Source organism: Schistocerca serialis, chromosome 10, assembly GCF_023864345.2.
Source record: "Schistocerca serialis cubense isolate TAMUIC-IGC-003099 chromosome 10, iqSchSeri2.2, whole genome shotgun sequence".
Taxonomy (NCBI): Eukaryota; Metazoa; Arthropoda; class Insecta; order Orthoptera; family Acrididae; genus Schistocerca; species Schistocerca serialis.
This window is the reverse complement of record NC_064647.1, coordinates 204,171,878-204,197,116: the sequence shown is the minus strand read 5'-3', so window position 1 is coordinate 204,197,116 and position 25,239 is coordinate 204,171,878. Positions and strand designations below refer to the sequence as shown.

The window sequence follows — 25,239 nt, the reverse complement described above, 5'->3', positions numbered from 1 at the left end:
CCTCCTTTGTTGGTCGAGGAGAAGCAAGGACAGCGCTGTATTTACCTTTCTGAGGCACGGTGGGCTGTCGACTGGCGAGTAACTTTCGAGCAGCAAAGGTCGACACCTTTTCCTTCACTCTTATTTCCTGGATGAGCTTTTCATCCTTAAAAACGGGGCAATCTCGAGAGGAGGCAGCGTGGTCACCCATACAGTTGATGCAGCGAGGGGATGGAGGTGGACAAGCACCCTCATGGGCATCCTTGCCACAAGTAACACATTTGGCCGGATTGGAACAGGACTGGCTGGTATGATTGAACCGCTGACATCGATAGCAACGCGTAGGGTTTGGGACATAAGGGCGAACGGAAATTATCTCATAGCCTGCTTTGATTTTTGATGGGAGTTGAACTTTGTCAAATGTCAAGAAGACAGTGCGGGTTGGAATGATGTTCGAATCAACCCTTTTCATAACCCGATGAACAGCTGTGACGCCCTGGTCAGACAGGTAATGCTGAATTTCTTCGTCAGACAATCCATCGAGGGAGCGCGTATAAACGACTCCACGCGAGGAATTTAAGGTACGGTGCGGTTCCACCCGGACAGGGAAGGTGTGGAGCAGAGAAGTACGCAGCAATTTTTGAGCCTGGAGGGCACTGTGTGTTTCTAACAACAGGGTGCCGTTCCGTAATCTGGAACAAGACTTTACAGGACCCGCAATTGCGTCGACACCTTTCTGTATAATGAAAGGGTTGACCGTGGAAAAGTCGTGACCTTCGTCAGACCGAGAAACAACAAGGAACTGTGGCAACGATGGAAGAACAGTCTGTGGCTGAGACTCAGTGAACTTACGTTTGTGAGCAGACATAGTGGAAGGTGAGGAAACCATTGCGGAAGAATCCCCCATGATTACCGGCGTCTCCGATGGCGCGCTCCTCCCTTGTGGGGGCCCTCGCCGAGGGCACACCCGCCTTAGGTGATTGTTCACACCTCAGGTCACACCTCCCGACAAACGGACGGAGGGACCAATCGGCGCTTTCGGAAGGTATCAGCTCGGGTAATCACCCCTCCCTGGGCCTGGCCGTTACCAGGGGGTACGTACGTGTCCTACCTGTCTACCCGGGGCGGGGAATTACGCGTTACCCCGTCACCGGCTACGCATGGAAGTGCGTGGGTCGGCCTTCAGACACGCACAGGGAGGAAAGAAGAGAAAGGGAAAGGAAAGAAGAGGGGGTCTCAAACGCCGTAGCGGAGAAAAGGGCAAGGAGAAGAGGGAAGGAAAAGAAGGACAGAGGAAGGACGAGGACTGGCAAGTGTAAGAGCAAGGAATTTGGAACAGTTTCGAGCGTCCGTCTCCGGACGTAGGCACAAACCATACTCCCAGAGGGGGAGAAAGGAAGGAAAGAGACAGAGGTGAGGGGGGGGGGGGGGGGCGAAGATGGGGGATGGGGAGGGATGCGGAAAGGGAAGGGAAGGTATGCAGCCCGGAAAAGGAAGGAGGGCCACATTAGCTCGGGGTCCCGTGCTCGCTACGCACGTGTCCACAAAAGAGTTGTGGACCCCCTGGGGGGAGCAATATTGCTGTCAGCTGGTCACATAGTGCTATAGCTTCTCTCATGATAGTATTAGTTATAGTGCTACAACAGCTCCTCTCGTGATAGTTAATCAATGGTTTTCTGAGTGATAGGGGGTTCCCACATATTTCTCCACTGAATCTGAAATTATTATACAAGCCCATAAAGTAACATTAATAAGTTTTTCATTTTACCCCATCGTTGCAGCACGTGCCATGCTTATTCTTTTGTAATTTTTCCTGAGAAAATCACAAAAGCAGCCGGGCCAAAATGAGCAAAGTTTTGTCATCCAAGTTTCAGGCATTCAAAATACAAAACAATGTTGTACAAGTGTGCTTTAAGTAGCTTCAACAGGGGTCCGAGAACTGCTTACTGCTCACTCAGTGCAAACGCATCATTCAAAAGTGGCTACCAGATACAGCATTGTTTAACAGCAAAGGTTTTCAGTGACTGGAGGTGGGAGAAGAGAGGAAGACTGTATGCCCTAAGGATTGGGCAATTATTTTTGTTTCTTTTTGATAAAATTACAATAAGATGCTTTTAATTGTGATTGGTCTCTGCAATAAACTGACCATCTTCAGAAACTACACTGCAGGAAAATGAAAAATTCACATACTGAAAAGCTGGAAAAAATACACCAGCTCTACTATATGTGGTTATGACCATAAACCTTAAACAGAATACCTTCCAGAGTGTACACAACAGGCATTGATGATGCTGAATCAAGAAAAAAAACCAAGGAATTAAATAGGCATACAGAGCAGTGCTTAACTTCACCTCATTCCTTGAGTCTGGCTGGTTGGGCATCGAGCGCAGAACGGGCTTAAAGGACAAAACCACGAGGTCAGGAATCCCACAGTCGCGAGCGATTTCATTTGGAGTTAGCAATGTTAGATAGGAAGTTGATAGCATTGTGACAGGTGTAGGAATGATAAAACTGATGCATTAGAAGCAGTATTGATGCCAGAGATGAGAAATAATTTGAAGAGAGTTAAAAGATATAAACTCAATGATGGGCTCAGCCAGTGACATCATTTATTCCACCTTTTATCTAGGAACATTGTAGTCGTTAAAGTCAGAATGCTAGAAGAATAATGAACTTCAGTTGGACTGAAAGTAGTAAAATAAGCTAAGAAAATACTCAGAGATTAGTTGTAGGGTGGGGCCAGGAGAGTGTCTTCCAGGGAGCAGCATGCAATTGTGGTGTCCCTCCCACAACTGGACCATCCTCAATCCATTACAGTCAAAGTATTAAAGATGGGAATAGAACACATTCTCTTATTGAAGCTTAAAAACCTCACAACTGTTCTTTCGTCATGAGCTAGTATTGAGGATAAGGAATCCTTTAGGTCTTGCCCTTATCCAAATGGTACTCCTGAAAGATAAAATAGGGTGTGGCAGAAAAAAGCTCCAACTGCAACTAAAAGTAACTAAAACAAAGTGAAAAAAGGATGACCATTGCAGCTGGCTGAAGAGATAGGGTCGAGAGTTCTCTGGGTAAGGCATGTGATGGAAGACACCCCAACCCCTACAACCTCACCGTTGCCCCAAAAGCATTTTAAACTATCTAATCTGAAAATAAAACTAATTTCATGGACTGAGAACCAGTTCACCTATCTGTACATTGTCTGTCAATATTATCCAGAAGACAACGCTTGGCATGGCGAGCCCGAAAGAGTGGAATTTCCACAAGAATGTGAGCTACTGTCTGAAAGGCTCCCCAGCCACAATGTGGGGTTGCATTACATAAGATAAAACTATGTATCAATCTGGTATGATGGATGCGAAGGCAACACAGGACACAGTACCACTCCTCGAATTGCATGCATGTACACATATTAACCCCTCCCCCCCACATACACACGTGTTGCATCAATGCAGAATATGACATACCTCCAAATGTGGAAAACACTGTTAGTAAATAAACTTTCCTAATGTTCTATTCTACTGTTCTTCAATTTGGGGCTAAGAGAAATAAGAATGGATTAGTAAACATCAATCAAATCTCCATTTACAGACTGCACATTTTGGTCTAAGTCTACGAACTTAGGAAGATTCTGGGTAAGACAGGTGAGGTAAAGCGTAATGAGAAAATTTTTCTTCTCACACAACTGACCTATTGGCAGCAATGGCTGGCTATGGCAGTACACTCGGGGGCAGTAGCCGAAGACGCCAGATTCATATTTCTCCATCATCTGGCCAATTCCTCTATTAGTGAGTATATAGCGTGCATGGATAAGACCGTACAGAAGTTCTGCCGCTGCTTCCACTTCGTCTGCTTCAAGTACAGACTCCTCTGGATCTACTGAAAAAGCACTACATACAAAAGATGCACAAAAGATTGTCACAAATAATGGAACCTACAATAAATGTAGAGCTGGGCAATGATGTCAGTATCAAGTTGACAATATTCAACCAATTAGTATATTATTGTTTAGGGCTCTGTTTAACAAGTTTATATATGTCAATATGTGAAGTACATTTGTGTTCCTTAGTACAGTAAAATAAGACATTATATTTATCAAGTATTTTATGGAAAACAGGCCTGAAGATTGAGGATTACATCAAAAATAGCTATGTATGTATGTATTTGTTTTGTATTAAAGATTGCATTTTACTGGAGTACCTAACTTTACTCACTTTTGCACAATTACAGAACCTAAACATGGAAAGAACAAAAGTGAAACAATGAAGTGCTAACTATTCCAATCACTAAATTTTCTGCGAAACACTATGCACTTTCGCATTCTTAAAGTCGGTATTTGGAAAAAAATTTCCCACGATTTCTTCAGAGCTCATGAAACCTCTTTCCAAGGAATTGAGTTTCACAGTACTGAAAAAGAAACAATCACATGGGGTCATGTGAGAGCAGCAGGGAACATGAATTTTAAGTTTGACTGTTGTGTACTTCAATAAATGAATGATGAGGCTGGCTGTATTCAAGGACATTATGACAATGCAGAATAGCCCCCACAGGCCTACTTGGCACCTGTTCTAGAAGCTTCTAAACACATTTGAGAAGCTGTAACAGCGAACTATTGTTGATAGTGTTATGATGCACTCAAATGTATCCCATACACATCACTAGCCCTCTGGCACATTTAGAGTGCACATTTTCCAGGAGGCGGCACTGTCTTGCTGAATTGCTAAAAAAACGTGTAAGTGCTACCATGCACACGTTTGTATGTGAAGTGGCCAGAGACAGTGGTCATGTGTGTCTGAGTTGTGCTTGTATGAATATACATGTCCGTGTGCATGCTGGAAAAATCTATTTTGGCCAAAAGCTCACATCTGTAACAGTTTTTGATGAGCATGGTTGCGACTCAGTATCTCCTCTTTATGGTGGATAGCAATCTATCCTTTTCTTCTTAATACTCAAAGTTGTAAATGATTTATGTGAAAGAGCTGGCAAGTCAGGGAGGGCTACACTAAGTAATTTACATAACAAGATGAACAGAAGTAGCACATGCTTCACATTATGCAAGCACTGCCACACAGTTTCAGGCTGTAGAAAAAGAATAAAAAAAATAAGAATTTCTCAAAGAAAACATGATTTTTTTATTGTGTTCAGCCCACAAACCTTGAACATAGCTTTATAAATTGTATTATTAAATATATTAAGATTGCTGTATTAATGAAGTTGAAAGTTATTGATTAATCAGCTGTTACTATTCTTTGAGATAAAATGTAATATATATATTTTTTTAATGTAGGGGCCAAGGTATACACCTTCCCCTTTTCTTATTCGGCTCAAATTACACACAACTCATTTCTTTTCAGAACGGAACCGAGATGAGTAGGTAGCAAAAAACTTGAAGAATAATGTCACCACAGAAATTGGTTTTTTGGGTTGTTCTGTATCACTTCACTTTCATTGGTAGACATTTATCAGAAAAATGAAAACAGCTCACAAATGCCAAGTTTCTGGATCAAGCTCGTAAACCTAGGTTTCATCACAATTACAATTTCAGTAACTGTTGCCCTCGAGGTCCAGGTCTGCAACTACATCTATAAAATGCAACCCACTGAAGTGCAAGGCAGAGGGTACTTCCAACTGTAACAGCTCTCCATTCATTCACATACACAGTAAGGGAAGAATGACTGTTTAAATTCCCCTCTGTGCACTGTAATTAACGTAATCTTGTGTCTCACTATCCCTGTGGAAGCAATATGTAAGGGGTTGTTGTATGTTCCTAGATACATCACTTAAAGTAAGAGGAGTCTTCATGGCATTTGCCAAAAATTTGTTGCAATATTCAATATAAATGCCCTTTTGCTCATCTGGCAGAATGAGGATTCCATCAAAATGATAGTTTTATAACTAAGAAAAGTGTGTAATATTGTGGGCAACCAGCATAACACACTGCAGTGTTACTTCAATGGCCTTAAACAGTTCCCACAGGCAACGAAAACTTGCACATGCATCCCTCCACCACTACACCAGTCAGTCAACTGACCCACAGTGGCACCAAACTGACTCACTGTCTTTCCTGCTGGCCTGACAATAAGAAGAGTTAAAAGTCATTTAACTTAATGGCCAATGGCACATTAACCTCTACTGTCCACCTTGCACTAGGTGGATCTGCAATCATTTAGACAGCAAAGGTCTTTAATCATCTGTGTATGCGAATAGTTAGCGTTACTGCCACAAAATGAGCTTTGTTTTCAACAATGTAAATACATATTTTGTAAAGTGGTATAATGTTCATAAAGCCTGTTATAGTATTCTCATTCTAGCCGTCAATGATTCTCTTCAATCACTGAATAGTCTTAAAGCAGTATAATATGGTCTAATCAAGATATTTTTCCAGAGATTTCATGTTACTCTTGAACTGAAATACGTCATTTCAGTCATAATACTTTTCTTATTGGTGCAATCACTGCATGATGACTGGTTTTTCACAAAGGTACAAAGTGGTTACAGACTCATGTATACGAATATTTATGTTTGCTCCAAAAACCTGACTATGAACAAAAACAAAGCACAATTGTTGGGATAAGACACTTACTTTATAATGTGCCTTTAGGGTACCACAAATAGAAGTCGTCCTTTCACAAAAGTACTTAGAAATTATGCATTTAGAAATACACCAAGTATACAATAGTGGTACTGAGTGTGCTTCCAGTTGCCAGGTACCTCACCATTACTTGTAAATTAACGCAAATTGGTATGCCATCTCACGTGTGTATCTGACTTATCTAAAGGAAGAAACAAAGCTCAAAAGAAACTGAAAATTAATTGCTCTCTTTCTAAGGTGGTTTCCAAATGTAACTTCGTTCCCTGTCGATACCTCTTATGTGTATGATGTCCACAAATTATTTCTATGAAAACTCTGTTTATTTTTGTTTTCAGTATTTGATTATTCTCCAGTAATGTTTCTGTAGCTCCTGATCTAAAATCTGCAGAACTATAGTCACCATCCACAGACATTATTTCAGTTGACATCATCTTGACAACTGTGCCAGTGCAAATTTCGACCGTGATGTGGAAAAACAATTATGTACCAGCTTCTGAAGGTGGTTCTGATAACTGCATGTGCAAGTTTCTGTGCCTGTACAAACACAGCTTTAATCACCAAATTACTGTTCTTTCAATGATGCCTCAACAAGTCACTTCACTGCAAAAACTCTTACACTGTAAAATAGCTACATAATTTCACAAGTGTAAGCCAATACCTACTGATATAGACTCACCTGGTTCCAGATCCAAAATCATGTCATGAGCATTGTGGAAGTGAGGAACACATTCTATCAGTCCAGTCAAGTTGAATTTGTCTTGTATGTAGTCTTCATCCACCTGCACAGAGCAGCACTCACAAAATTTTAATGCCACACAAAAATTAGCAGACTAAAAACTTTCCATATGCAATGTTTGTGAGGCAGGTAACATAAGACAAAAAAAATTACAAGAAACCATTTAACAGATTGAACAGTCCAGTAATACAGTTAGTGGAGCATAAAGTAATTATTAACACATTCCATTAAGTAATACTATCTTATGTAACTAGCAGTTCAGAGATTCCACACTTCCTGGGAAATGTCAAATAGCATAGTGATGGTGTGAAGAGTAGGCAACATGGGAAGTTGCCCCCAACTTGAGGCACACCACAATGACTTCATCTGACATTAAATCACTAATGTGAGTCACAAAAAATTGAAAATCTGACTTAGTGGTTGCTCGCAGTCAATGAAACTAGCTGACAACCTCTACCTGTTAACTACAGCTTAAAGATACCCCGAGAAGAAAACAACATAACTGCACGCTGCCTCTTTGTGGGCAACAGGGAGGGCTGTAGTCAACACAGTCAAAAACATGACCTTTGCTCCATCGCTTCCAATACTCCTGCGCCTAGAAGTTCAGAATTTGGGTGCACAGTCCTTCAATGTGGGTTTTTACAGAGGAGAACTGGCATGGTTTAGGATCCAATGTTGAGCTTATCAAATGGCATCTAGTGGCTGCCATTCGGCTGTAACCACTGATGGGGGGCTGTAATGCAGAAGTCATTTATGAGGATGATCCACAAATTAAGTTTTCTGCATTTCTTAAGCAAACTTATTTAGTGGAAAATATAGCACATGCACTTAAACGTGTCAGTCAAGTGGTGGACTGACATGTCTCGCATAACTGCTTTCGATTCATTTTATCGAAATCCATACCATGTTTATATCGTCTGAATATCTGGTACTATACTGGTGATTTCAAAGATCGAGATGGTAACATGTCTTAATTTCCCTTTGTCTCTGTAGTTAGTTGCATATCCCATACTTCTTGTGCTGTATTAATCTGATACAGTTTTGGGCAGGTCCTCACTGATGGAGGGGGAAGTTGGTGGCTAGCCACCCAGAGGTCCCAAGAGAGAATATGCAACTTGTAAGAATTAAGCTGCTAGAAGCAGAGGTAGCGACCTGAACCGTGGCCATCAGACAGTTGTGGGACCCTATGCTGTCCAGCTCGACTGGCTGTGACCACACTGCAGGTTTATGAGTCTGTCTAAAAAATGTGAGTGGAATGAACTGTGTCAAGCATCCAGCCAGTGTCAGATAAATTATTTTTAGAAATCAGTCCCTCTGCTCAAGGTGGAACCTTGTTTTTTCACTGGTAATGCTTTTCCTAGAAAAACTGAGTGTGCCAGGCTGGTCGGGAGATATCTGTCACTACCTTCTCGTGGGAAGCTAAGTGGCTGTTTACTATTAAAAGATTTTTTCGTCTCACCTTGTGGGGGAGAAAGTGTGACAGCCATGGAACAAGGACTTCTCTCTAGGAAGCCCAATGAATGCTCTAAAAAAATATTTGTAAGTGGTAGTTCAGGATACCAGACATGGAAAAACAGCCCATTAGGTGACATAAAAGAGATATCTCAGAAGTGCAAGTTTGGAGCTCAGTGTCCTCAAAATTGAATGCCCCGGAAGGAAGCCCTTTGGATAACTTACACCACACTTGCATCTCAACGTCAGCCAGTCACATGAAATCTGATGACCATTGGCTGGCACGAGCCTCTGGCACATTCGGCATACTACGCTCTTGACTCCTCGACTGTGGTAAGAGTCTCGTGCAATGCAGGGCAACCAAGGATGAAAGCAGTTGGACCTTTTTGGTCGATACCTTCTAAGTTTGATTAGGAATGTATTAAGTCTCAAGTCCTAAAGATTCAAGGTCTCATTGGTGACTAACCCCACTGTCACTTGCAAGCAATTTTCAAAGGGCATTCTCGCATGATTACGATAATCACTGCACAGCCCTCCACAATTATATACTTTTGCGACAGACCCATTGACATGACTGGTTATCCCATTCCACTTGTTCCTTGCTGAATTTATCAAACCAATCAACCTTCAATTTAAGTGCTTGTCAATGTTCATAATTGGTAGTTCCTTCATTTTGTAATTTATCTCTCATGTTAGTGCTCAATTAATGCTTTCTTGATTATTTATGTACTTACAAGCAAGGATTGTAATAAATTGGGCTACGACTTAATTCAGCAGTCTGATGAAACACCCTTCTAGTTATTAAACCCTTAATGCTTTCTGCAAGAGCCAACACCCGGGACTCATTTACAGTCATATCATTCAACCCATTGCTCGACAGAATCATTTATGTATCCAATGATGGGGAGCGATCTGTCTGTCTGTCCACCTGGTGTAAATCATTGTAGCAGTTAAAAGCCTCGCTTGCTCGGTTGGCAGCTTACAGTGCAACAGAACTATGACAGTCACATGACAGCAGGAAAAGTCTTCACTGTTGTCAGTATTGCTGCATCAATGGCTGAAAATGGCAGCTCTTATTTTTCTCCCACCAACTGCAAGATTGGTCTGTGATAAAGGTTCTTAATGCACAAAGTGTAGTGCCTACTGAATTTAATCATATGTATGGGTCCAAGGTCATAAGCAAACAGACAGTGCATCACTGGTGTATAAAATTTTCTGAAGGTCATCAAAGTATCCACACTGAAGATGGCTGTGAGAAACTGTCCCTCATCAGTAACAGCCTCGTGGGGCTGATGCAGCAGCACATTATGGAAAACCGTCAGTTGTGATCTGGCTCCCTATGATTTTGTCTTTTCTTACATTTCAAAAAATCGCTGTCATCTGGTAAGCAATTACAATGACCAAGAAATGATGACTGTCACAAACTGGATCTGTTCCCATGTGGCAGACATTTACGACACAGGAAAACAAAATTTGATCTCTCAATATAACAGGTGTTTCAATTCCATTGCTGACTGTGTTGAAAACCAGCTCAAATGTGACATCTGTTGCCAAATTTCATCACATATAACTATTTTTTTTTATGAAATAGGTAGACACTCATACATATGGCGATGCAAAAACCGCATGATCCACAGCAAATGTGATGTTACTAACAGCAATTGTGAAAAGAGAGATTCAGGACTGCTCCTTAGCCAACTACATTCTTTTGTGACAATTGGTTCCCAATTGATGTTCTGGATAAATACTGGTAAGCAACTCGAGACACATGTACAGTTCGCGAAGTGTGTGGAAGAGGCCATGTACTGCTCAAGGTTTCAGTAGAGGTGGAAGTCTAACAGACTAAGACCTTGAGAACATGTACTTAAGGTAATTATTGCTGATGTGTTTCAGTGTTCAGTTATAAATTTAGTTTGGGTACTGGTGATGAGTCTAGACATGGTGTCACATTTCACTGAGTGAACATTATACAGTTTGAGAGGTGTTGTGCAGAATGGTACATTGACTGCATCCATTGTCCATTTACAGGACAAGAATGAGAACTATCAATTACTGGTTGCTGAAACTTCAGCAATGTGCAGTCCGAACTGCTCACCTATGACAAAAACGTCAGTGATAAGGTTGCCATTTATAAGATGATGATGATGATGATGATGATGATGATGATGATGTGTTTAAGGAACTAACCAACGGTCCATCCGTCCCTCCAAATCATGAGAGAAACATGTCAAAATGTAAAAAGCTAAAACAATGAGGACTAGGCTGCTCAAACTATATAAGCACGTCAAAGAGTTTAAAAGGGCACGACAATGTTGTACCTCAATAAGTAAAGGAAAAAGAGAAAAAAGGCAGCACCCCTGTACAAGGGAGGCTGAAAGCATGCTGCAAATCGGCCAGCAGGATGCACTCAACAAAGACATGCGTTAGCATAAGTAGACTACTGCAGCTGCAGTGAGGAGGATCCTCCTGGCACATACAAAACTTATGGGTGAGTCTCGTGTGGCCAATGCGTAGTCGGCACAACACAATGGCACCTTTCCGAGGGGCCTGAAAAGATGTCTGCCACACCTTAGTGAACACTTTAATTGCTCTTAACTTGTTCTGGACCATAGTAGCCTGCCATTCCAATTCCCAGAGCCTCAAAATATTGTTTCGGAGTTGTAATCTTAAGTCTGGGCCCGGTATCTCGACAAAGTTGATCTCCTGTAGTTGTGCCTTTAGCTAGATGATTGGTGAGTTAAGTTCCTGGAATGCCTACATGGCTCAGTGCCCAGATGACTGTCACTGTCTCCAGTAGGCCCTGGATGTTTGCAACCAAAAGGGTTATGCCTTTTAAGCAACTCACGGAATCACTAAAAATCAGAAAGTTGGTAATGGGCTGGAATTTGACATACTGCAAAGCCTGAGAGATGGCAACCAAATCTGCAGTGTACACAGTGCAGGTGCTCCGCAGAATGTGTCTCATGTCCCCTTGCACGTGCAAGAGTGTAACTGACGCTGTCGTTGATTTTCGATCCATCTGTGTAGATGCATACCAAATTACAATAATTGTGAGGGACTGAAAGAAACAGGTGTCAGAAGTGTAAGATCACGCATCCTTCTTGGGGCTACAAAGAGGTCCATCCATATCACAGGACATCGTACAGACCATGGGCGATGTCAAGAGGGAGCTCTAGGAAGACAGACTAACATAGGCTGTTGGAGGTCCTTCAGTAGAATACAGAGTTGGATCCCAGCTGATCATCCTAGTTTTGGGTGATGCGCGAACTGTCTGAACTGCTGGTTGTGAAACAGAGTTGAGTGACATGGGTTGGTAGGCATCTGACTGACAGGAACTGTGTAACTTGCCAGAAGCTGCTGTTGTCTGATGCGCAGCAGTGGGACACCAGCTTCCACCATGAGGCTATCAATGGGGCTTGTATGGAAGACCCCATTGCCAACCGCATGTGGTGAACAGGGTCCAGCAGGCTCAGTACACACAGTGCTGCCAACCCATAGGCATCACATCCATAGTCCAAGAGGGATAAAATCAGCGTTTTGTAAAATCTCAGAAGAACTGTAAGGTCCACATCCCACGAGGAGTGACTAAGAAAATGGAGAGCATTCAGCTGCTTCATGCAAGTTGCCTTGAGCCAGCAGACATGCGACAGCCAAGCAAGCATGTGGTCAAATAAAATACCTAAAAATTGGAGAGTGTCAATGACTTCAAGTAACTGGTCACCAAGATAAATTTCTTGGTGTGGATGCACAGTCCGGGGTCGATAAAAATGCATCGCTTGTGATTTTGCAGTGGAAAATTGGTAGCCATTGTTCAGATCACAGTCATGGACTCTCCAACAGCCCCCTGAAGCTAGTGCTCAGCAGTGTGCAGTGATGCAGAGGCATAGTACAAGCAAAGATCGTCAACTTACAGTGATGGGGGGACTGGAGCCCATTGCATTTATGATAAAAGGGTAATCCCAAAAGCAAGGTTTCCTACAGCTTGAACATTTAGCTACTTTTCGACACACTCAGCATTTCTGTCGATGCATTTTTGTTGATGCTGTGGCAATTTTTGTATGCCCATGTCATACCAGCTCACCGCCAAGCTGTTCAGAAAGTTATGAACCTCTTCTTTCACCTCATCGTTGGAGCTGAATCGCTGGGAGCACAATTAATGCTGACAGGTACTATGAGACTCTGAAAAAACACAAATAGGCAATTCAGAAGCAGAGAAGAGGAATGTTGAGCATGGGCGTACACATTCTCCATGACAACGTTCACTCACACATCGCTCGGCAAACCGTTGCTCTCCTGCTACAGTTTCAGTGGAACATAATCACCCACCCACCCTATAGTCCAGACTTGGTGCCTAGTTCCCTAGGTTAAAAGAACATTTGGCCAGAAAGCGATTCAACCCCGATGACGAGGTGAAAGAAATAACTTTCTGAGCAGCATGGCGGTGAGCTGGTATGACATGGGCATACAAAAATTGCCAGAGCGTCTACAAAAATGCATCGACAGAAATGGTGATTATGTCAAAAAATAGCTAAATGAACAAGTTGTAAACTGATGTAAAGTATTGTAGAAATAAACAGGTCTATGTACTTACAAAAAAAAGAAAAGGAGACCTTACTTTTGGGATTATCCTAGTACCTTTGACGGCGATAGCAAATAGCGTTACATCCGGAACTGATTCCTGACAGCCTCAGTCTATCCAGAACCGGAGGGGGGGAGGGGGGGGGGGGGGATCTGAGAGATAGGAAATTCTGGATAAAAATGGGTAAACTGCTCTGGACACCAGACTCATGCAGTGTAGATAGGATGTTGCCAGGTGGTAGTGTATGCCTTCTGTAGGTCAAAGAACACAGCAATCAGATGACAGAGATGCGCAAAAGCACTACAGATTCCAAATGAACCAGGTGATCTGCGGTGGAGCGGAAAGCCCGGAGGACACTTTGGAATCGCGATATAGGGCCTCCAGCTTCCTTCGAATAGCTTACACAGCCCGTTCTTTAGAAAGATTGATCGGTAGTTAGTTAAAAAATGTGGGTCCTTTCATGTTTCAGGAAAGGAATACCACCACCTTCCCACCATTGAGAGGGAAATACTCCCTCCCACCAAATGTGATTAAAAAGCCGGATGATATGCTCCATGCTGTTGGCATGAAGGTGTTTGAGCATTTGGATGCGGATTTTGACGGGTCCAGGGGCTGTATCATGCGACACTGCCCAAGGGATACGAAGCTCCCATTCACTAAAAGGGACAATATATGTAATGTATGACAAGCCGTGTGCATGGAAAGATAGGGGACGGCACTCTATATGGGGTTTCTGGGCCAGGAAAAATAGGATGGTAATTACTGCAAGTGGAAACTTCAACGAAGTGTGCCGGAAACCATTTGCAAGTACTATAGGATCAGTGCAGATGTTACCATTGACAAGGACGCCAGGAACAGCCATGGGTGGTGGATGGCCACAAATGCAACTGTATTTAGTCCATACTTGGGATGATGGAGTGTGGAACCAAACAGTTAATACATATTGCTCCCAACACTCCAGCTTTCTTTTCTTTATTAAAAACCAAACTTGCATCTGCAGTCTCTTGAATACGATTAAATTATTCATAGAGGAATAATCCAGTGGGAGGACATGTATCCAAACCTTTGGCACTTAAAATCGTCTCATCAGAAGAGGAAAGAAAGGCCTGGAATCACACCTACAGACCAAGACCTTAACCTTCCCAGGCAAAATGGTGCCATCTAAGGGTAGGGTAAAAGCTCCAGTGCCCACTCTTATCCTTGGGTCCCATCTGGATGCGGCGAACAAAATGGACTCCATGCGACACCAGATTAGTGTGCAGCTCTTCATCTGTTTGTTGTGTCAGGTCCCAATGGAAGATGACACCTCGAATTCTAAATTCTACTGAGCTTTTATGAGGAGAAATGGTGACTGGTATATCACCTAACTTGACACAACCTGATGTCCCCTTGGTTGGTTGGTGTGTGATGTTTCGATCAGCAAAGATCCACGTATCATCTTCTCTATTGTCGCAACCTCCCCAAACCGATGTTCAAAATTTTCAACGAGAAACATTAGCTTCATTGAAGCGAGAGAGCGCCAAGGCACAGTCAATGACAGGAATGCCGTAGGATAGAGAAACTTCTGTATTAAAATCACTGTTCCTCACTGATGAAACAGCCATGTAGGTACAGTTTGATCTGTTTCATTGCGGACCATCCATCCCGATGCCACTCACACCTATCTGAGGCTCTGCCCGTGTGCGGCAGCGGCATTTATAAGGATACTGGAAACTGTTGTAGATAGTTGTCCCAGTATCGAGCCCCCCCCCCCCCCCCCCCCCCGGTGTTTTTATCATGAGTAACAGGAAACAAACTGCAGCTCATCAGAGCAGTCAATCAAATATTCAGCTCTGGAGACAAATGTATGCCAAGCCATACAAATCCACTTTCACAATTAACATAATTTCAGGCGAGCAATCAAAACGAAATAAAAATGCACATGTTATAGTTTTTTAGATTTAAAATAGGAAAACAACCATGAACTGTGCATAATAATTCTATTATAATAGAGATCCACAGAAGACACACAGTTGTCGAAACCCATCTGGGCACACAGAAAAAGATACACTGTGTTTTGCAGAATGTGGAGTTTGACAACTGAAATTTAAGTCTTAATCATTGAAAAGACGACGAGCTTCCAGTTCCAGTAAGATCAACACTTTTACTTGAGGAACACAAATGGATAAAGTAAAAAGCACTGTACAATACACATTACTCCTGTATACTACCAAAAAGATTATTCATTAGTGATGTGACTGACCCACCACAGTTCAATAGTCATGTTAGGAAAATGTTTTGGAAGCAAAGAAGGCATCAAAGATTTTAAGCCAAGCTAACAAATGCTGAGTAAAGACAAAATGAGTGTAAGGAGAGCAATGAGAGAGGGTGCCCAATGAATTCGAAAGAGAAATTTTGCCAACCACATTGACTAGTAAGTTTCAGCCTTTCTTACAGCCAATAAGCAGATCAAAACCATATAAACAGTTGCTCAGTGATCATATTGGTACCAAAATGGAAGAAAAGAGCGAAGATGGAAATATTGGATTCAGTCTTTCAAAATTGTTTCACTGTGGAAGATTCTAATGTGGTTCCTCCTTTAAATCATCACACGAATGCTCCGTGGCATATATTGAGATACGTGATTACAGAAAAATGTAATTAAAATCATTAATCTTGTTGCGACTGGACAACCCTGTTGCCTTTTCCATGTTTAAGAATCACATTTCGATTTTCAGACTCCACCTTCTGCAAAACTCAATGTATTTTCCCTTTCTATTGATCCAGATGTGTTTCAACCACTGTGCGTCATCATCTTTGGATCTCTGTTTCTATAAAAATATTACACAAAGTTCATGGTTGTTTTCCCATTTTAAGCCTAAAAACTATAGCACGTGAATTTTTATTGCTCACATGAAATTATGTTAATTGTGAAAGTGAATCTGTACAGCTCAGCTTGCATTTAATAACCATAAAAAGGCATGAATGTAAACCTGCCTGTATGAATCAACTTGCATAATCAATGTAATTTCAAGTGAGCAATCAAGACAACAAAAAACTCGCACATTATAGTTTTTACAGAAATAAAGTTAAATCTACACATGCCCCACAGGTGTCAAAAGATGTGCGGATAAACAGAAAAAAAGAAATACAGTGGCATTCACAAGAACCCAAATTTAAAATCACTCAATAACAACTCAATAACAGAAAGCAAATGGACCTGATGTGATATCAAAGAAATAGAAATTCTACATTGATTACATACAAGAAATTGCTCCCCTTCTGCCAGTTGTTTGTTGTAGGCTGCAAGACCAATGAAAGGCACAAAGTTACTGGAGAAAAGTGCAAATAATTCTTGCACAAATATTCAGTCAGATCTTGATACGATTTCAATGTGGTGCAGAGATTGGCAAATTGCTATAAATGTTCAGAAATGTAAAATTCTGAACTTCACAAAATTAAAAAAATGTAGTACCATTTGAGTATAATATCAATGAGTAACTGTTGGAATCTGCCGACTCTCACAAATACCAGAGTCAAATGTAATGATCACACAGGTTCAGTTGTGGGTAAAGCAGGTGGCAGACTTTGGTTCATTGATAAAATACTGGGGAAATGCAATCAGTCTACAACAGGGATTGCTTACAAAGCACTCGTGTCACTGGTTTTAGAACATTGCTCTAGTGTGTAGGACCTGTACCAGATAGGACAACCAGGGGATATTGAACATATACAGAGAAGGGTAGCAAAAATGGTCACAGGTTTGTTTAATTTACGGGAGAGTGTAACAGAGATACTGAAGGAACTGAACTGGCAGACTCTTGAAGGCAGACGTTAACTTTCCCGAGGAAGTCTATTAACTAAGTTTCTAGAACCTGCTTTAAATGATTAATCTTAATAATATACACAACCCCCTACATATTGCTCACAAAGGGGTGATGACAACAGGATTAGAACACTACACGCAAAGAGGCATTCGAACAACCATTCTTCCTGCATTCTATATGCGAATGGAACAAAAAGAAACCCTAATAACTTGTACAATCGGACATACCCTCTGTCATGTACCTCATGGTAGTTTGCAGAGTATAAATGTACAGGTACATGCAGAGGTATGACACTACTGACATTTTCCTATTTTATTGAAAATATATATTTTCCCACTTGTTTTTGTTGTCCTTCGTACTTTGGTAATCATTGCGTCATGCTCATTAATACTCTTTCAATGTGCAGATTCTCAATAAAGTCAGGTCTGTTTGTTGCCATTAAATCTAATGTATTTCTATAATTGCTGGGATTCCAAACTGTGTGTTCAACGTAGTTTTCAGAGAAGATATTTAGTAATGTTTCACAGGATGTCTTATCATGGCCACCATTAGAAAAAGTGTAATTCTGCCAGTTGATTGTTGGCTAATTAAAGTCTCCACTTATGATTACAGTATGATCGGTGAACTTACGTAAAAATGAAATGAGGTTCCTCTGCAGTTTTCATTTACATCACGAGAGTCTAGTGGGGGATAGTAGGATCCAATTACCATTCTATGCCCACCCCTGACACTAAGTCTTGTCCAAACAATCACAATGTGGCTTCAGTTTCCATTTCTGTGGATTTAAGTTTCTGCCACATGCTCACTACCACCTTCTTCCAATGTGGCAGAAAATTCAACCAGCAGTTAGATGGAGTCACTATTGGATACCCCCCTCCATACGCCAGGCATCGCAAACCTATATATGGAACACTTTGAGGAGATGTCTCTCAATATCATGCACCTGAAACCAAAGGTGTTCTACGGATACATGGGTGACACATTTATGGTGGGGCTGCATGCTGAAGAAAACATGCTGGTATGTCCTGACCATCTTAACACCATACATAACATTATAATGTTCACTACTGAGGTCAAAGAAAACTGATTCAGCAATGTAAAGCAAGTGTTATAAGTTTGTCCAGCTCATCTGATTGAAGTGTAATTTATTAATGTTTGAAAAACATACAATCTGTACATCACAAGAGTATGAAATTTTGTATTTTTTGCTTATGCTGGGGCTACGTACAATCAGGACAATATAATAAGTACCCGACACATTAGGTGAACCTTTGGTTATATCTGGAGTGATCCACAGTTCACCTAAAACTAGTTGTCAGAAAAGTGAAGTAACACTAATCTGTCTGGGAGCCTTTCCCCTTTGTATTAATACAGAAGAATGAGAAGAAAGAATTAAGAGTGATATATTTCACAACATTATCACTTAGTACACACAAAAACACCACAGAAATTCTGAACTTACTCTAATGACAGACGCTACAAGAATGATACTGTCCATCACCGAAAGGTTTCCTGTTGCAATTCTAAGAGAAAAGGCCTACATTCAAAGAATAATTGGGCAATGTCATATTAAGGAAGACCGATTCATGAATGAAAAAAGTTGTATCATAAGTACCCTCCATCACACACCATAGTATAGCGTGGAATATACGAAGTGTTTCAAAAATGCTTTTGCAAACCTTGGGAACAGGTTACCTATACCAAAACAAAGAAAAAAAAAATCATACAAACGTGTCTGCAAATGCTTTGTGGTTGGTTTGTAGTGAAAAAGAACTAAACTGCAAGATCATCAGTCCCTTCATCCATTCATCCATTAGTTGGCAAACCAGGAGTGGCCGTCAATGGAAGGAAGTGAAAGGCAAATTCCCCCTCCCCCCCCCCCCCCCCCCCACACACACGAGAGAGAGAAAAACCCAGAGAAAAGACAGCACAGGAAAGTCACTGAAACCAAGAAATGGTAAAGAATAAAGAGGATAAAAAAGTTGGAAAGGGCAGAGGCCAGGCTGGGCTGTCGACAAGGGACCTGGGAGGGGAGAGGGGGAGAGGGGGGGAGGGGGCAGGAGAGGGGTGCCCAATCAACCTCCCAAGCACAAGCAGTCAATGAGAACGAAAAGTCCTACCTTAGAGGGAAAAATAAAAACCATCTACATGGGAAAAATGTAACACCAGATAAGCAGCTCTGGCATCGTCTGCTAGTGTGTCAGAAAGGTCAAGATGCTGCCTCAAAGCTGCCGTATTAGGACACTATTAGGCGGGCTCTGCATCGGCAGTAGTGGGGATCCTCATGTCTGAGTCTGTCAGCCAAGTGTGGCCAATGTGAAGTTGACAGAGCACAGTGGATTCCCTGCAAGAATCACATGGGGAAAGACAGCCACATGGTCATGGTCTCCTTAATTGACCTCAGTTTGTTTGGGGAAATCAGGGCAGACCATTCTGAGTTCCAGACTTTGGGCAATTGATGACGTATAAATGACCAAAGGTCTGGTCAAGGGACCACCGTTTCCAGAATCGGCATCCTGGTGGTAAGCTTGGTCAACTTGTTTACTTCCTGAAACCCCAACATGACTGGGGGGAGGTGGGGGGGGGGGGGGGGGTGTCCACATGAAAACAACTGGTTGTCCAGCTTGATGGAGGTCAGAAACAAGATCCTGGATAGCTCTAACCAGTGGATAAGGAGAGTAGCACTGGTCTGTAGCCTGAATGTTGCTAAGGGAGTCACTACAGATTAGGATACTCTTGCCAGTGCAAGAACAAACATGGCCAAGTGATAGTTTAATGGCTATAAGTTCAGCAATGGAGAGACTGCAGCCATTTGGCAGAGACTACAGTTCACTGCATTGTGCATGTGTGTATGCAAGCCTGTTCATGCTTTGACTGCTGAGCCATTGGTGGATACCACTTCCAAACCTGGGTATGTCTCAAGGACAGCCGAGTACAGGCAGCAAACAATCGTGGGCTCAATGGAATCTTCTGGACCAAAGGAGACCAAGACAAATCCAAGGTCAGGGCACAAGCCATAGGGGCAGATGCGATGTCTCCGTGACAGTGGAGGTAATTGCAGTTCTGAACACACACACTGGAGGCATGCAGCACCTGTAAACCCAGTCCTGTGTCACTGTTATGGAGCTATCTTCCAGAGAAAAGGGGAAAATAGTTTGGATGTTCAGGGAAGCTATGAACTCACGTAGCAAAATTCAGCAGCTGCTGTTAGTTCCTCACAGATAATGGAGGGACTCCAGCCTTGACTAGCAGGCTGTTCACAGGGCTAGTTTGGAAGGCTCCTGTCACAAGTCAGACCCCACAATGATGAACGGGGTCCAGTATCCACAATGCAGTGGGTGATGCTGAACCATGTGCACGATTCCCATAATCACAATGGGACAAAATCAGGGTACTGGAGAGCCGCAAAAGGGTAGAGCGACCTGCATTGCAGTTAGTATTACTGAGGCAGCGAAGTGTACTTGAGGTATCACCAGCATTTTTGCTTAAGGGGACCACGCCTATCTAACCCATGTTAATTTAGGCAAGTATTTGACCCATTTCTGATAAAACTATTTGATGCAGGACCTTAATATTTTTACTGTATGTTACATGAGTCTAATATAGTCAACTGTACTAAAATCTACTTTACCGATTTTATAGTTTAAAAAAATACTTTTTTAAATTTATTAACAAAAAATATTAAGTTTTTTCTGCAGAAAATATTTTTGTGAACTTCCTAATGGGGGAATATTAATGAATTTAGTACCAGAGGTGGCTTTTTATGTTATGCAGAGTCTGAAAATTTCATTCATTTATCTATGATAGTTTCTGATACAATGGGGCATATGTACTGAAAATTTTAGTTTGCGGGAAATTGACTTTAAAGAAAAAACTTTTGAAATTTGTTACTTACAGTTAACTAAAACTGTCCTGCTGCATATGATGGCCCTTCTTTGGCCTCTAACAGGTCTTCCAGCTTCTTTTTCACCTTCTTGTATGTTTGTCTTGCTTTCTTGGCGATATTAGATGCAGACCTGTCTGCATCGGCTATCTTCATTTCATCGCATGTTGCAGCCCAGTGATCATATTTTCACCAGGATTAATTCCCAGATTTTTCAGTACCCATCACTTTGCAATATTACCACAATTGAATGTAATAACGGCATCATGAACTCCTAGTTTCATTGTATGCATGCTTACAAATAGTTTTAGGAAGGCGGTTCCAAATTGTGCTGTTGAACCATTCATCTGGGTTCTGTGTCTGTCTGCCCGTGCAGACATTTCCTTAGAAGGTCAGGATGAGGTAAGCCTCTGAAAATAAGTTTAATTGCTGTAATAACAGCAGCAGGAAGAGAATACTGGTGAGAATAAGATTCTCCAGTTGCCTGAGCCCTACTGTATTTGCACCACGAATTTTCTCCTGATGGACACAATCCATGACATGGCTATTCATCAGTAGAGGATTTACGGAAGAATATGGCACAAACATCTCTCTTCATTGCCTCCAGATTTTCTTTATTTCTCTTAACTGCCTGCCCATAGTATACCTGCACGTTTTCTATTTCAGTTTTAGTTAACCAACCCTGCCTGGTCAACTATTTTCCATCTTCTAATTTCTTTCCTCTCATATCAACAGTTCGTTTTCTCAGCCTTGTTCCCAAACGTTTTTGAACATGGCCTACACATTCTACTTTACTAATAATGACATCTCCATATGACTTAGAGTTCATCACATTGTTGTACGCCTTACTGTCACCATCGCCAAAATATTTAGTGTTCTGTACGCATCTTGTTTCTACAGAGCGATGAAACATTTGCTGTACTCCATGAACTTCCATACCACCACTTGTTCCTCTAAAATTAGTCACACTGTTGTGTTCTTTATGTTCATTGACTTTACAACATTTGCAATATTTAGACATTACCTCCACATCCAACACTTTACCAGTGTCTACACTCCATTCGGAGAAGCATGTCCTCTTTTCTGCCAACTTCCATCAAGTGCAACTGCAATATCCGAACATCCATCATTTTCTTCCACTGCTTTCCTAGCAGCCAGTTTCATACTTTCCTCACTGACCTCACATACAGCTTTCTCTAATACTGCAGTCAGTTTTTCAAATTTATTTGGTGGTTGATGTAAGTTACTGAACAAAATATTCTCCCTGCAGCCAGGCCCTTGCCAATGTATCGTAGGGCATCAACTAATCTAGTATTGATTTCATAAGGGCCACTTACATCTGGTTTTGAAGAACTCATAAATGAAATCACAGCTGAGCATTTAGTGCAAATTAAATCTAAAGCAATTGCTAGGCCTTTTCTCCCACTGGCACTGTCACAAATCTTCACATTCTGTGGCTCACCACACTGTCTACATTGTAGGAATTTAGAAATTGCATCTGATAATGTTCTCAAATTTATAATAATGCTACTGCACCCCTTGTCACTTACAGTAAATTCGTTGTAACTCTCTTGAAATGGTGAGAGCTTCGTTGATGATATACTTGTTGAAGAATTAGAATTAGAAACATCATTGCCAGGTGCGACAACCTCTTGTATAGAAAGCTTCCTAAACTTGTTTCCTCTAAATTGTCATTTCTTGAATATGCCTTTACAGTTCGTCATTTTCAATAAACACAACAAAACACATCTAAACAAGCACTGCAAACGTAAGTATAACAACTACCCACATTTACACCTGAACAAAACTAACTGCATGTTTGAAAGCGTGTTTTTTACAAACAGCAGAAACAAAAGAATACCGGCCCGTTGCATTCCAAGGATAGCCAACACACTCGGGAGTAAAAAAACACCCGAATGTGCAATGTAGGGGATATAAAGATATAAATTATATGCAGAAAAGTGGGCTTGGCACATAAACACACATGGTAGGAAAATGCTCTTTGAACGCTCGGAAAAAAAAAAAAATTATTTTCAGCAAAATCCTTTTCAGAGTACTTAAATAAAACCTTAACCTGTCAATATATGATGAAAACTGAAAATCGGTTTTTTTTTACCTGAATCACAGTGTGGTCCCCTCAAGTTGGGGAAGGTGGGGAAGCCACGTCAGCTGGGAATTGAAGACCAGTCCCAAAAAGTAGTGCATCTCAACTACAAGGAGTAACTGATTGTCTAGGTGAAGCACTGGGTGTGACTGGATAGTAAGAGAGTGACAGAAGTGTATGACACGAGTCTTGGTGCCTGAAAACCAAAAGCCATGGGTGAGAGCCCATGACAATGCCTTTCGTAAGGCAACCTGTTGGTGACTCAGCAACAACAATACTAGAGAAGAAATAATAAAAGCAAAAGTCTTTGGCATATGAGGAGGACAATAGCGAAGCCACACAGCCATCACTAGACCATTGCTGGCCACAAAAAGAGGGACATGGTCAGTAAAGAGCCCTACAGGACCCTGTTCTCTTGGATATGGGGGTACTGAGGGAAGCACCCACCTGAACCCAAAATGTACAGTGCAATACGAAATTCTTGACAAAAATCAGGAGTGGACCCAGAGACACCACTCATGTAACTTAGTAAAGATATGGTGATGCCATGTCACATCATAAGCCTTCTTTAGGTCAAAGAAGACAGTGATGAGCCACTGACAATGTGCAAAGGCCGTCTGGATGGTGGACACCAGGTAAACCAAATTATCAGCAGTGGAGCAGCCTTTGTGAAAACAGCCCTGAGGTGCAGCCAAAAGACCCTGAGACTCAAGGAGCCAACACAGACACAGGTTACGACCAATGATCATGTGTTGTCATTAGTCGAGATGTCAGGGGATCCACTGACATAGGTTCTGTGGAACATTGCGTGGAGGGGGGGGGGGGGGGGGTGTCTGGTGTTTCAGGGACCACCAGAATCTCCACCTTGGGCTCAAAAGAATCTTAGAAGACTTCTTTTTGTCCTCCTCCTTAGAAGATGAGGACTGGGAAGGTGTCCCTGAATTGGTTTCAGGGACAGAAGAACAAGACGTCCAATGGCCAGCAGCCCACTGTTCCTTCAGCCACTGGCCAGCATCTGGCTGTGGACTAGCAGGAACCGTGGAAGGACGAGTGCCAAGGGATCTCTTCCTAGCTAGAGAAGCCAGAGGAGGATCAGGCAGCTATAGCTGGAGGATAGGAGCCGGTGTCTCTGGCAGCTGAGGAGCCAATGCTCTTGAAGTGAGCACAGTGGAAGCACCAGAAGAGGCCCCAACCACCTGGGAGTGGGAGGGGGGGGGGGGGGGGTGTGCAGGTATGAGGGCCCACTGTAAGAGGCACAACAGAGGAAGGCAGTGTTGACAGAGAAAGCAATGATGTTGCAGCTGTAGTGTAAGGTTGTGTCATTTGTATGGAATTAAGAGGCTCACACTCTTTTCTGACCTCTTGATATGTGAGCTTGTCCAGTCTTATGCGTCTGGATATTCTTCTGTGGCTTAAAAATGGAGCAATCTGGTGAGCAGGGAGAGAGGAGCTCACCTTAGTTTACACAGATGAGGAGAAGGGCACAAGAAACATTCACTTGCAGTGGGTGTACACAATCCCTGGGTACAGGGGTAGCATCGCAACAGGAAGACATCTGCACTTCACACACCTGAAGCATCTCATAGGAGGAACATAGCATTTCACGTCACGCTGGCAGACCATCACCTTGATCTCCTCAGGCAATGTATCACCCTCGAAAGCCAAGATGAAGGCCTCTGTAGCTACTCCGTTATCCCTTAGTCCCTATGAACATGAAGTGGACACCCCCTCGTTCAAAGTTGACCTGCAGCTCATTGTCAGATTGCAAAAGAAAATGACAGTGAAAGATGATGCCCTGGACCATGTTGAGACTCTCACTGGTAGTGAGTGTCTCAGAAATGTCACCCAACTTTTCACAAATCAGGAGGGAACTGCTCTTTGTTTTACAGATGGCTGCAACTTCCCCGTATTTGTCTTCAATGTGTTCCACAAAAAAGTAAAGGCTTTGCAGCCAAAATTGTGTCTCTGTCAGTCCTGGTACAGTCCAGAAATTGGGGGCAGGGGGATTCTGCTCCTTGTCTTCTAGTCCTGTGTTCCTCCCACAGCATGACCAGGGAATCATATGATGCCTTTCCATTTGAAGAGACTGCTGGGGCCACGTGACCACC

General features: G+C 42.2%; 1 protein-coding gene across 5 annotated transcripts in view; it reads right to left on the bottom strand.

The window, feature by feature from the left end:
• Positions 1-25,239, bottom strand: part of LOC126424946 (casein kinase II subunit beta-like) — a 59,858-nt gene that overhangs the window by 23,251 nt on the left and 11,368 nt on the right. For 4 of the 5 annotated variants that reach the window (XM_050087806.1, XM_050087805.1, XM_050087803.1 and 1 more), the window contains exons 3-4: positions 7,248-7,350; positions 3,670-3,858 (exon numbers count right to left, since the gene is read on the bottom strand). In XM_050087806.1, the coding sequence (XP_049943763.1) occupies positions 3,670-3,858; positions 7,248-7,350 (292 nt within the window). The remainder of the gene's footprint in view (positions 1-3,669; positions 3,859-7,247; positions 7,351-25,239) is intronic. The other variant, XM_050087804.1, reaches the window with a different exon arrangement.